This window comes from Azolla caroliniana, unplaced genomic scaffold (genome assembly GCF_043228905.1).
Source record: "Azolla caroliniana isolate FFs.n. ecotype wild unplaced genomic scaffold, voAzoCaro1.0.p SCAF_10, whole genome shotgun sequence".
In the NCBI taxonomy this organism is placed as follows: Eukaryota; Viridiplantae; Streptophyta; class Polypodiopsida; order Salviniales; family Salviniaceae; genus Azolla; species Azolla caroliniana.
In genome coordinates this window covers 3,243,874-3,256,810 of record NW_028230445.1, presented here as the reverse complement: position 1 = coordinate 3,256,810, position 12,937 = coordinate 3,243,874, and the positions used below count along the sequence as shown (strand labels likewise).

Sequence of the window (12,937 nt, the reverse complement as noted above, 5' to 3'; positions counted from 1 at the left end):
ACAAGCTCTCTCGTTTTGTGAGCTTTAAGTTGTTTACATGCCCCTATCTCAGTCCTTGTCTCATGAAATGCATAGGGAGACCTACAAGACAGAGCTGGTCACCACTGTCACTATTGGTCCTGCCATGTCCATCATCCAAAGAATGTTAGAAATTGGAATCACAGAGATCACTAAGGCTCAAACTCAAACCCTAAAATCCTTATTTATCATACACTTTGTATATATTTATTCTCTTGTGTAGAGGACTCGTCCCAATCATTCCACATTGTAGTAACCATTGTTTGATGAAGAATAGATTTCATATACAATGAAAAAGGACATTTTATAATTTTGTTTGGGTTTTGAGAACATCAAGCCAAAATGTATATCTAAATTAGTAGAATTGCAAAAGATAACAGAGGATCTCATTTAACATTCTGAACATAGATGGGCTGAAACTTCTGCCTTCAAAAGGTCTCCATCATGAGCTGATCCAAGTTGGAGAGATCTCCGAATAGAGTTCTCTGAAAGGGCAAAAATCTTTAGATTTTTACATTCTTTTCTTACATACTAAGGATCCTATATTTGTTTGTGAAAGTTCACAATCTCCATAGCTTCTTGTAATATACCTCACCCATCACAAATTTTCTGTCTTCATCAGCAAGTCAAGGAAATGACTGGCTCTTGGAATCCATATAATTTTTGGAAACTCTACTCCATAAATCCCCATGGCCACATAATTTGAGGCATTGTTTGTCACCATTTAGACCACATTTTCTTGTCCAACCTGCATGGATCATGCAAATTTGATATTTGAAATCTTAACTTGAAAGTTGAAAACGAAAGAAGGAAAAAGAATTCCAGAGGAAACAGAGGAGAGGTGTTTACTTTGAGTCTAGAATGAGTAAAACAGTAGCTAATTAATTACAGTAACGAAAGAGGGGGGCATCCACAAATAATCATGCCTGTAACTTAAGAGTGCTTAGTGTGTTGTCACTCGAATGTGTGTTATCGAAAATTGACAAGACATCCTAATATAGGTGAGGTGGAATTTAATTGGAATATACTTATCAATGTAAACAAGCCAATCAAGGGCAACCTAGTTATTGAGGGAGATTTTGTGTGATAGTGATGGTGTTTTTTATATGTCTGATGCTTTGTCTAATGGTGAATTTAGCTAGAAACATTTTACCAACAAACGAAGTTCGAGCCATTTTAGGAACTTGGATTTTCTCCTAGTATTTTGAACATATTAAAATCTACATCCGTGCCTAAATTCTTTGATTTTGTTGTTAATCTATTAAATCTTAATATTGGAGATATTTTATGTTTAAGTTTCATGATTGAATTTTTTTGCCGAATCTACCATATTGTAAGATATTAGTCTCAAATTAGCATAAGCACTCTACACTGTGACACACTTTACACGTACTGTCTTATGGCTTAACAACCTTGAGATACAAATGGTTTATATGGCACACATGTACATTGGTAAAAAATATGAATGTTTTTTATTTACAAGATATTTTAAATTTATATGTTTCTTGGGTATTATGAAGATTCAATCTCCACTATATTAGGATGTCTTCTCACTTAATTTTATTTGTATATGTCTCAAACTTTAGACATTGAAATTTGAATTGACACAGAGAAGTCAAATGAATGATTTTTGTGGTTTTATGGATTATGTTGCAATATTTGTGTACGTAATTCTACCTTGATGGATATTTTACTGAAATTTCATTAATTATATCTACACTGCAGCTAGAGATGAGCGTCTCAGTGCGTTTGCGTTGATAGCCCGTGCAGCTCCAGCAGAATCTATATCACTTTTGGCTGCACTATTGGCTGAACGGTGTTCCTTTCTATGCGAGGTTGGTTATTCATTTTTCTCTATGAATTAATTTAACTATATTTCACTTTGAGAGTGTAACTGCTGAAATATTTAAGCAGTCCTCTCTTCTTGTTACAATGATCCAAATTTACAGAAGACATGTCAGTTTAATAATGATTTTTGTGAGAAGATGACTATATTTAGTTAGCCTCGTACTTGCTGATTTTCATGCATGAACTCTTATTTAGGTCACAATTGAGGTAGAACGATAACCTTGTTCCATTTCATCAACAGGTGAACTTACATGGGATGATTGTTCATGTAGAGAAGTTTATGAAGCTAGCTAGATGTTTGTGAGTAGGTAACATTACCAGTGCCTCCATATGGCAAGTTTTTCTGAACTTACTACAAATTCTATCATTGGAACTGGTTCTGTACCCTGTTTTCCTGCCACCGAGCATAATTGGTGAACAAGCATTTAACTGAGGACGTTTGTACTTCTTACTACGAAATGCTCTCTGTTAACAAATATATCTAGTCAAATTGGAAGCCATTCATGGCATCTTAGTAGATATCAAGATATGTTGGTCTCACTGGATATTATCCTGAACTGATTGGGTATGCACTGTACATTAATGTGAGCCATTATAGCTTGCTCACTGCTAAGAAGCTCAAACTATGACTCATCCTATGCATAAAGGAATTGGCTCCAGCATTGTAGTCCGATCCATAAGGAGCCAATGAATGCCTCCTGCAGGCTCCATGGTGTTTATTGTACTGCTGTGAAAATAAGTATCAAGGTATCAGATATAGCAACTCACGAACCACCAAGAACCTAGAAAAAAGTTCTCCTGTATGAACCATAAAATGATGGCTCTCTAAGATATCAGATATTAAGATAAGTATAAAGATATTAAATATAGCAACTCACTAACCACCAAGAACCTAGAAGATAAGTTCTTCTTTATGAACCATAAAATTGCATATCTGTATTACCCAGTATTGCGTCCCCAATAGAAGATGCTTAGAGAGCATGTGGAATAACATGTTGTGCTGACGGGAGCCTTAAAATAAATTGTAATTTCAGAATCTATGGAATGACATAAATGATATGTGTCTATGGGAGTAAGCTAATCATCATTTATTATATTGATTATGTCCTCCACCTCCCTTCAAGTTTATCAAGACTGATTAATTCATTGTATTTTCTTTGATTTTGATATTTTGAGATATTTGGAGCATTTTCATTTTTCCTGTTGAGTTGGAAATTTGATGGCCCAAATAACAGAAACAAAAGCTGATGGCATTGACACATTAATTTTATGGAAGTTTGGAGTAATGAGGGATTAAAGAATTTACATCTAGAATATTGAGTTCATCTAAATAAAATAAATAATGCTCAATCAAAATGTGCAGTTTACAGGCAACACAGATTATCCAAGTTCTCTGTTGGAGGAAGTTCATTGGACATTGCTTATTTCTGGTCATGTTCTGGCGGATCCTGGGGATGGAGAAACTCCCATGGTAAGTAAAAGCCTGATTGTTTGTTCTGTTTTTAATTGCACCATTTATATTTTATGAGGTAAATGAAATCTCAAACTGTCCGTGCCATTAGAAGTTTGTTTAAAGAGACTGTCCAGATCCTCCTGAACATTTTGATTGTCGTGTGATTTTGTCTCCTTTGTCAGGTTCCAGAGGCTATACTTGAACACTTACCAGGAAGCACAGATTTGACTGATCATCCTGTAGTTCTACTCTCACGGTTTGTTTCACCATTTCTTTTTCCTATTAGTTTTTGTTTGATTTGATAGTGTATGTTTTCTTTGCCAAAGATCAGATAAAAATTCCAGGAAAAGGCATCTCATGTTGCTGTTTCTAGATAATACTTGCATTTTAAATGTCTTCTCTCCATTACATACCTGAGCCCCATAAAGATGGGTTAGAAAATATCCGTGGAGTGGTGTTCCTTCAGATGACTTTAGAATGGCTTTTTCTAGAGAGGAAGTACTGCCCACAAGTGAGCATATCATTGGGCAAATCAGGGCGTCTTCTTTTTTCACTCTGATTCTTGGTAAGGATCTTGTAAATTTGGAGACCCAGAAAAGACAGTTTTGGGAATAAGGTGCTTTGAGCTTTCAATTATGAAGCTCACGCATCGTGTTTAGATGAAAGAAGAGGATGAAGATACACTTAGGTTTTTGGAGACCCTAATAATCTATTTTAAGAGTAAAAAATATATTGCTTTATTGGAATGTGATTTTAGGGCACTTTAGCCAGTTTACACTGGTCAAGTGACCCAAATATAGAAGCTCTCAAGAGAACGGCAATATGAAAGGGTCTTTATGAATGTATAAACAGGAAATTGTTGGACCGTAATACTCAATCAATTTGTACTTAGTTTGTAACTCCCACTAGCTGAACGCAATGTTGTACTGCTGATTTTATGCAATGAGATGAGTCCAGCTTTTGTCACCTTTCTTATGTAGTGATATTGCAACTCAACATGCTTAGTCAATTTTTACTTAATTTGTAACTCGCACTGTTGTACTGCTGATTGTATGCGATGAGATGAGCCCAGCTTTTGTCACCTTTCTTATGTAGTGATATTGCGCATCAATATGCTTAGTGCATGCATGAAACATGGCAATTGCAAGCATATGACACTCTAGCTATTACAATGTAGGATTGCTGTCCTCATAGGTAGACTAAGCTCATTGCAGAGACGTGCCAACCATATAGCTTCTGTGGAAGCTCAGTCACTGAAATATATTCAGCCACAGTAGTAGACAATATATTCACTGAAATACATATCTGCTAGTGGGTTTGTGTGTATCCACATCATCTACCACATCGGAGTCACAGAATCCTTGTAATTCCAGTGGAACCTTTTGATAATGCAGATATTTACTTATTGCCCCCTTCAAATATCTTACAATTGACTTTATGGTTTCATAGTGGGCCTTTCCGGGATTACCCATGAGTCTACTAACAACTCCCGTTGCACGTGCAATGTCTTGTCTTGTAGCATCCATGGCATACATCAACGAACTACAAGCTGCTGCAGCGTGTATTGGGTAGTCGTTTTTGCTCAATTGACATGTGGCTGTGAAGCTAGACCTATTGCTTTCAATGTACGTTTCTTGGGATACTTAAAGCAGCCACTGCTGCTCATTCCTCTTTATTCTCATACACAAGATATGTGTTCAGTTGAGTCTTATCTTTAATGGAAAAGGTGATTTTAGCTGGTCTGCAAGTGCATTAAGATTAGTTTGCTTTTTTCCATCAATACCAAAATGATGGGGTTACAGTCTACATCCCTTTCTGTGTAAATACAATAATCTGCACGGCTCTTTTAAAACCCATGTGATAACATGGAAGCATCAAAATTTTTATACCATTATTTGGAAGCTTGTTTCAGCCTCTATAGACTCCTCTTAAGTGAGATGAGATATGTGGCAAGTATTGTGAGAGCGTGGAGCATTGGGGATTTACGTGGCTCTGATTTGTCTCATACGATGATTTTGGCCTTCCTTTCCTTCTGGGTCTTACTCTGTACATTTCTCATCGAAAGGATAATTTTACATTGTTTCCATGCTTTCAGGTTGGTACTCATCCCTATTGAAGAATTGTTCAGGCCCTTTGTAATTGTATGCCAGCAATATTGTGTGCTAATCTTTGGACAAGCAGGAGTAATCATTAATAGATTTGAGACAAACAGGAGTAGCTAGGTCACCATACTTTCCTGATGGTTGATTTCATTGTAATTTTTCTCCAGCAAACTCTTGTGTGCTATTCTTTGGATAAACAGGAGTTACCATTGATAAATTTGAGATAAACAGGAGTAGCTGGGTCAACATACTATCCTGATGTTTGCCTTTTTGGTTGATGTAATGAAATCTTTGCTTTTAAAGTTGTATTGGATGTCTTTTGGAAACAATTTAAATGGTTTTATAATTGCATTTCGGAATGGCACCTAATAAAACAACTTTCAGTTTAAAACAGAAAAGAATACTTTTTGTATTGTTAATGGTTGAGATTTTGTCTATGTTTCAAATTTATTTTGCCCATTATTTGATGGAGCATGGTTTGATAATACACAGGTCAGCTATTTCATTAGCCCAGAGGAGTCTGGATCTGTGTTCAGGAAGATCATTTTTTAGTGCTCGTTTAATGGAGGTATTACTTTAACCTTCCTTATTGAATAGTGTAAGATATTCTATCAGTATTTGTGCATGAGCATTGTCTGAAACCTGATGTCTGAGGACCCAAGGGGTAATGAGTTGAATGATACTTTATCAATGCCAAGTCTCCATGAATTTCCTCTAGTGCTTTACATATTTTCTGATCATCATGCCACATCTGATCTTCAATAAGATTGTGTTGTCATATCTTTGGAGCTGAAAAGTTGCATGTGGAAATTTGAAATGATTAGTAAAAGTGGGAATTTTGAAATGCGTCAGTAGACTATTGAGAATCATGTATCTACTTGAATATTGACTCCAACATGTGTTAAATGTGAATCATGCATATAAGTTAATGTGAAGCTGCTCTTTGAACCGAGAAGTAGTTGACACTCACCTGAGTCTCTTTAGTCTGTTTAGTAGACAATCCTCTAGCCAAATGAATTTGCATGGAGGAATTAAAGCATCTGAAACTCCTGGTCTCCGGGTCACATAATTTGCAAATGTTTAAGATAATTATGATGATGGTTCTTTGCAGGCGATTGTATGGTTCTTTGCTCGGTGGGTTGACACCTATCTTTTACCTATGGATGCTGGAAGAGGTCCAAACTCGACTCCATCCGGCACAGAGAGTGAAGTTCAACAAACGGCCATAGCAACTGAAAGACATCCAGTCGTGGTTGCCTTTAGTGAGCAAGGGGATGGTAGGTCTGCATTAGAATGTCTGGTTAGACTGGCAGTTGTTGCATTGACATGCTGGCCAGGGGAAAAGAGCTTATTGGTAATTCCAAACTTCTTTCTACTTGTTAAAGGTGGTTACTATGGAAGCTGATTTTCAAACAGGATTTCCCAATTCAACTTTGTCTTATGTCCACAGGAAATAACTTGTTTCCAGTTTCTTCCAGCACTTGCACGAAGACGTAACCTTTGCAGTTACCTTGTTCAGTCAGTGAGTAATACTTTCATTTATTTTGCTATGATTTCTTGCGAATGCAGATAAAAGCATTAATAATAGTAAACCTGCTATGTAGGTCAATGGAAGTGTTCCATATAAAAAGCATAATATAGTAAGCCTTCTGTGTAGATTGGTGGGAGTGTTCCTTTTAAAAGCACTATGTTTTGATATGTGGCGGCAGTTCCCAATGAAATCATAGAGTGGGTGCACTTACAGGTGTGGGTTTTGAACTAAGCATAAGGATAGGAACACTTCATGCACATATATTATGTTGCAATAACTAAAAGTTAGAGAATATTCTCTCTTATGGGTTTATTTGTATTTGTTATGGATAGGAAACATGATAATCTGTGGAGAAGAAAGATAAAGAAGAATTGGTGCTGTATAAAGAATTCAAGATAACTCAATAACACACTCATCATTTCGTTCATATAGATGTCTTTTAATAACTGTTTTCCTAGTGTATCATTATTATTAGACTTTGTGGTAATGCCCAGATTAGTGATCATTATATGTATGTTTATCTGTGTCTGTAGTGACATTTGTATGGCAAACCATGAAGGTGATTATGAGATCAAAGTATAGTGTGAAAAAACATGCTAAAACCATTGTTTTGGTGGAAGGTTGAGTAAAAACAATATGAAAGACTTTTTGCATCGAAAAGTAAAGAGTCGTGTGGCGATGTTGTACATAGACTTTCTACTTATGTATGTGCTGATGAATTTTTAACTCATTAGCTACGTAAATGTCCAAAGGTAACCACCTCCTTGCAACAGTATTATTACTTATAACCATTTTCACACGTGGAATGCTTTCCTTTGGCCTATGAAACTGCTCTGTCCCAATTGTGAAATGATGTCAGAGATAAATACTATCCAAACTATTTAATGCCACAGTTTCTATTTGATACGGCAAAAGTTTGTAGAGGTGTGTGTGAGAACCAAGATTGCTTCACGAGAATGTAAATGGCTATCTTTTGAATATTCAGAACATCCAGGATCTAAACACAAAAGTCTTTAAGAGAGAAGACACAGGCCAAAAGTGTATGGTATCTTATTTTTCCAGGGAGAGGGCATTGCCTCTGTAAACTGTGAAGGACAAGAAAATATATTGTGCCAAAGATGGTAAGTTGTTAACTTGAGCAATTTAGTGCCAATCATGATCAGGAAAACTCTCTATTGTACTCCACTCCACGCAACCATGTCCTTGAGTGGACAAACATCATCAACAAAATAGTGATTCATGACCAAAATTTCTCTTTTCCTCCTCGTTTTTCTGTAAGCATCAATTATAAAGGTATGTGTGATCCCTTTATTTTAAATTTGTGCATTTCAACCAACATTAAATTGTACCAGGGATCCTTGAATGAGTGTACCATATTACTCGTCTGCATCTTCATTTGGTTGAAAATTTGAGACATTAAAAAAACGGTGCGGTTTTTCTGGTAAAGGACAATACCACTGAATAGTAAAATTTTACCAACTCGGTTATATTTATTGACGCAGTCATGTTGTGTGGTAAACACAATTACATACTGTTAAGTTTGCAATGCTGTTTTCAATTTTGATTTTGTTCATGCACTCAGTTTTCTCTAATTCTAAACCAGGAGACTTGGCAAAATCTTACAAAGGCATTTGCGTATCTGGATCAAACTTTGCTAGTTCTTCCTTCTACTATTCAGGTTTGTATTCGGTGTAGAATGTTGTGTCAGAGCTAACTTTCTTCCGTTGTACCTTTATAATCTAGAATTCGCAATTATTTTGTTATGATTTACTCGATGTCAGAGTAGTTAAGTCATCTTCTGTGGAAAGATTTAAACTGGAAGATAGAAATAAAGAGTATAACATAACATAAAAGTTTTCGTTACATAGATCTGGAATGGAAGCATTTATATAAAACCGGATTTTGTTGCTGATATTGGAAATGAAATGGTAGATTGTAGTGTAGAATTGCAGGATCGTGGATTGTAGAATTGCTGATACTGTATACTATTGTGCTCACTATCTGTCCTTGACTGTCACAGAAAGTTAGAGAATTCTTTGTCCCCTGACATTATATTAATGATATTAAAATTTCATTGTATAGAAAGTGACTAATTTCAATTTAAATTCTTTCTACCAAAAGCGTGGACTTGCAGAGGTGCTATGCAGATCAGCAACTGGTTTAAGTAGTAGTGAGGCAACAAACCAGTAAGTATTTCCTGCTCTTTGTTGTTTCTCCTACAATTATGTGTAATATTAACAGATAAAAGTTCATTTTGCAGGTTTTTAATGGACTTGTTTTCCCCCATCAATGCTAAGCTAATTGAAATAGCACATAGCAAAGATCTGAACACTTTTGCTCAAAAACCAGAGGCTATTGTCATGGTGAGGATTTTTTAAAGGAAAGGACGATCAGCTGATTTTATCTATTCTTTATGATGTTGTTTGTGGACTGTTACAGGTTATTACTTTAATGGAAAGATTACGTGGAGCAGCTCGAGCTACAATGCCAAGAAGTCAGAAGGCAATGTTCAATATTGGTGCTGCAGTAATGGATCCTATGCTTATATTTCTTGAGGCTTACAAGAACCAAGTATTGGCAGAAACTTTTAAATTCTCATTTCGTGTCAATAAATTGTCTTGCAAATTACTAAGCTTACCTCCAATTTTATTGTAGCCGTCAGTGGTCTATGTTCTTCTGAAATTTGTGGTGGATTGGGTGGATGGGCAAGTTGCATTTTTGGAAGCTAAGGAAACGGCAGTTCTTTTCAGCTTCTCTTTGCGGCTACTTCAGATTTATTCTACACATAACATTGGAAAAGTATACTACACCTTCTGCAGATGAATGTAACCTCTATTGATTCGTTGTCTGATATGCTTGCATGCTTGTATGTGTGAATGTGAATGCATTGTATGATCTATATAGTATTTCACGTTATCTTAAGTATGATACAATTGATGTAGCTGTATTTTTAGCACCAAAATCTTATAAATGATGAATCTCTAGGTGTCATTGAGTACGTCAAAGAGCCTATATACTGAGAGCCAGGTGGAGAAATACAAAGATTTGCGAGCATTGCTGCAATTACTAACCCATTTGAGCTCTAAAGATTTGGTAAGGCCTCAAAACTCTCTTTTTTCACCAAGTGGAGAATTCTGATTGGGTATGTTGATCATCATGGTCCAGATTGACTTTGCATCAGACGGAAGAAATGAATCTGAGAATCCTGATGTTCCCCAGGTGCTTCAACCGGTTTTTATTTAGTTAATGATGTTTGACCATATGGACTTTAGTTAATCCTGTTTTCTATAGGTAGTCTATTTGGGTCTACACATTATCATACCTCTCATTTCCATTGATCTGCTGAAATATCCAAAATTGTGTCGACAGGTTTGTTTGTATTTGCCTTGAAATTTATATCAGTGATGAAATAGCAATTCAAAAACTGCACATGCAGTTTTAGTATTATAAGGTCATGGATTTTGTTTTTTGCAGTATTTTACTCTCCTTGCACATATGCTTGAAGTTTACCCAGATAAAATAGCCAAGTTATCCAAGGAGGCTTTTGGTCAAATTGTGAGCACTCTCGACTATGGCCTGCGGCATCAGGTAACATTTCTGCTACTGTAGGAAGGACTTGTCTAATTGAATTTCCTTATTGAGTAGTGATTCAAAAGAGTAATATATCATAATTTATGCAGGACATTGAGGTTGTGAACACATCTTTAACTGCATTAAATGCTATTGCATTTTATCATTATCATGCCATTTGTAAGGGCGAGGAAGGGTTGGGTTTTCACGCAATTGGAGCATCGGATAATAATGGTGCTGTACAACATGAGGGTGTTCTTGCTCACTTCCTTCGATCGCTCATGCAATACCTTCTTTTTGAAGACTATAGGTAACACACATTACATTTTCATATTTTTCTGTCTCTTATTATGCTCACTTTTATGTGAAACTCATTTTCACATATTCAGAGCTCGTTATTATATGTGTTTCTCCATATATATTTTTTGTTTAAATTCTTGTGTTTAGGTATAATCATACGTCTCTTTTTTGTTATCATTTCAGGTGGTTCTTAGTTATTCTCCTGTAGATTAACAAACCAAAACTAACATAGCAAAATAATAAGCTGTAATTATTGAAAAATGAGAAAAACACCTTTATTCTCAAGAATATACATATTGTCACAACAGGAGAGAGAAAACACCTTTACATGAGGAGAAGGTTCCTCTTAAAGGCCAAGATCTGGCTGTTGGGATAACTAGCCGTTGGGCTAGCCATTTGGCTATAACTTTAATCATTCTCAACACTCCCCCTCAAGATGGGCGAAAGATGATATCAACTAAGCCCATCTTGTCACACAATCTAGAAAGACTTACTGGCCCAAATCCCGTCGTAAGACAATCTGCTACTTGATCTTCAGTAGAAACATGACTCAATTTTAGTATTCCACGATCAAGCTTCTCCTTGATAAAGAATCTGTCGATTTTGATGTGCTTGGTCCAATCATGCTGTACCGGATTGTTGGGGGCAATGTTAATGGCTGACTTATTGTCAGACCACACACAGCTTCATCTGATTTTCTTGATTCATCTTTAGTTCTACCAGGAAATTTCTCAGCCACAACATCTCCCCAACTCCTACAGCAATAGCTCTATATTCTGCTTCTGCTGTTGACCTTGCTACTACCGACTGTTTCTTACTCTTCCAAGAGACCAGATTGCCCCCAACATACATGCAGTATCCTGATGTGGATTTCCTATCATCAGCACCATAGTATGAACCATATGTACCATTCGTGCATTCGTGTTCGAGAATGGTAAACACCTTCGAAGAATGATAAATACCATACTTTTGGATAAATAAGGTAAATATTTTTTTTAAAATTGCAAACAAAAACACATTACCTTCTTAATAACAATATAGAAAAATGATAGAAATTACACGAATTACTTCAAAATGATAGAAATTATAGAAAAATTAAAGCAATTACAAGCTTTATAGAAAAATTACAGAAATTATAGAGCAAATAAAAGAAAAATTACAGAAATTACAAAGACATGACGTAGAAATTACAAAAATTATACAGAAATTACACAGAAATTACAAAAATTACAGAAATTTTAAAAATATTACAGAATTTAGTGAAAAATTACAGAAATTTCTGTACTACATACATAAAAAATTACAGGCCTAAAGTTTAAACAACTTTAAACCCTATTATTAACCCTAAACATACCTGAATCTTGTTGGTATGCCGGGAGAAGATGTGTAGTCACTGACTCACTAGTGACTAGTGTGCACGATGCAAGCAGCAGATCGTTCAAGGAAAAGGGGGAAAAGGGGAGGAGAGGAGAGTGTAGCGTTGATGTGCAGAGGAAAAAGGGGAAAAGGGGGAAAAAGAGGGAAAAAACAAAAAAAACACGCGAATATTTGAATATTATTCGTGTTCGTTTTCCAACGTAGGAAAACGAATGATATAGCAGACGAACACGAATTTTACGTACTATGATCAGCACAATTAGGCCAATCAGAATCACAATAGCCCTCAATGTTAGAATGACCATGTTTTCTAAAGTTCAATCCCTTCCTTGGGGCACCTTTGAGATATCTCAAAATTTGGTACACTGCATCTATATGATATTTCCTCGGATCATGCATGTAGCAACTCACCACACTTACTGCAAATGAAATATCTGGACGAGTGTGAGTCAAATAAATCAGCCGACCTACCAATCTTTGATATCTTTCACGATCAACTTTCTCTCCTGCAAGTTCAGTTAACTTAATCTTTGGGTCAATTAGAGATGCTACAGGCCTACAACCCAACATTCCAGTTTCTGTGAAAAGATCTAATGCATATTTTCGCTAAGATAGAGCAACTCTTGCCCCACGAGCTGCTTCAATTCCAAGAAAGTATCGTAGCAACCCTATATCCTTCACCTCAAACTCTTTACCTAGTTGCACCTTCAGTTGGGCAATTTCTCCTTCATTGTTACC

General features: G+C 36.0%; 1 protein-coding gene across 3 annotated transcripts in view; it reads left to right on the top strand.

Moving 5' to 3' along the window:
* The window catches only part of LOC147858711 (exportin-4 protein), a 28,437-nt gene that overhangs the window by 12,242 nt on the left and 3,258 nt on the right, over positions 1-12,937 (top strand). For all 3 annotated transcript variants that reach the window (XM_087325404.1, XM_087325403.1, XM_087325405.1), the window contains 16 exons: positions 1,744-1,853; positions 3,230-3,337; positions 3,502-3,575; positions 5,914-5,989; positions 6,533-6,775; positions 6,872-6,943; positions 8,556-8,630; positions 9,074-9,138; positions 9,213-9,315; positions 9,392-9,523; positions 9,608-9,751; positions 9,938-10,045; positions 10,118-10,171; positions 10,244-10,321; positions 10,427-10,540; positions 10,633-10,832. In XM_087325404.1, coding sequence (XP_087181530.1) covers positions 1,744-1,853; positions 3,230-3,337; positions 3,502-3,575; positions 5,914-5,989; positions 6,533-6,775; positions 6,872-6,943; positions 8,556-8,630; positions 9,074-9,138; positions 9,213-9,315; positions 9,392-9,523; positions 9,608-9,751; positions 9,938-10,045; positions 10,118-10,171; positions 10,244-10,321; positions 10,427-10,540; positions 10,633-10,832 — 1,756 coding nt within the window. The remainder of the gene's footprint in view (positions 1-1,743; positions 1,854-3,229; positions 3,338-3,501; positions 3,576-5,913; positions 5,990-6,532; positions 6,776-6,871; positions 6,944-8,555; positions 8,631-9,073; positions 9,139-9,212; positions 9,316-9,391; positions 9,524-9,607; positions 9,752-9,937; positions 10,046-10,117; positions 10,172-10,243; positions 10,322-10,426; positions 10,541-10,632; positions 10,833-12,937) is intronic.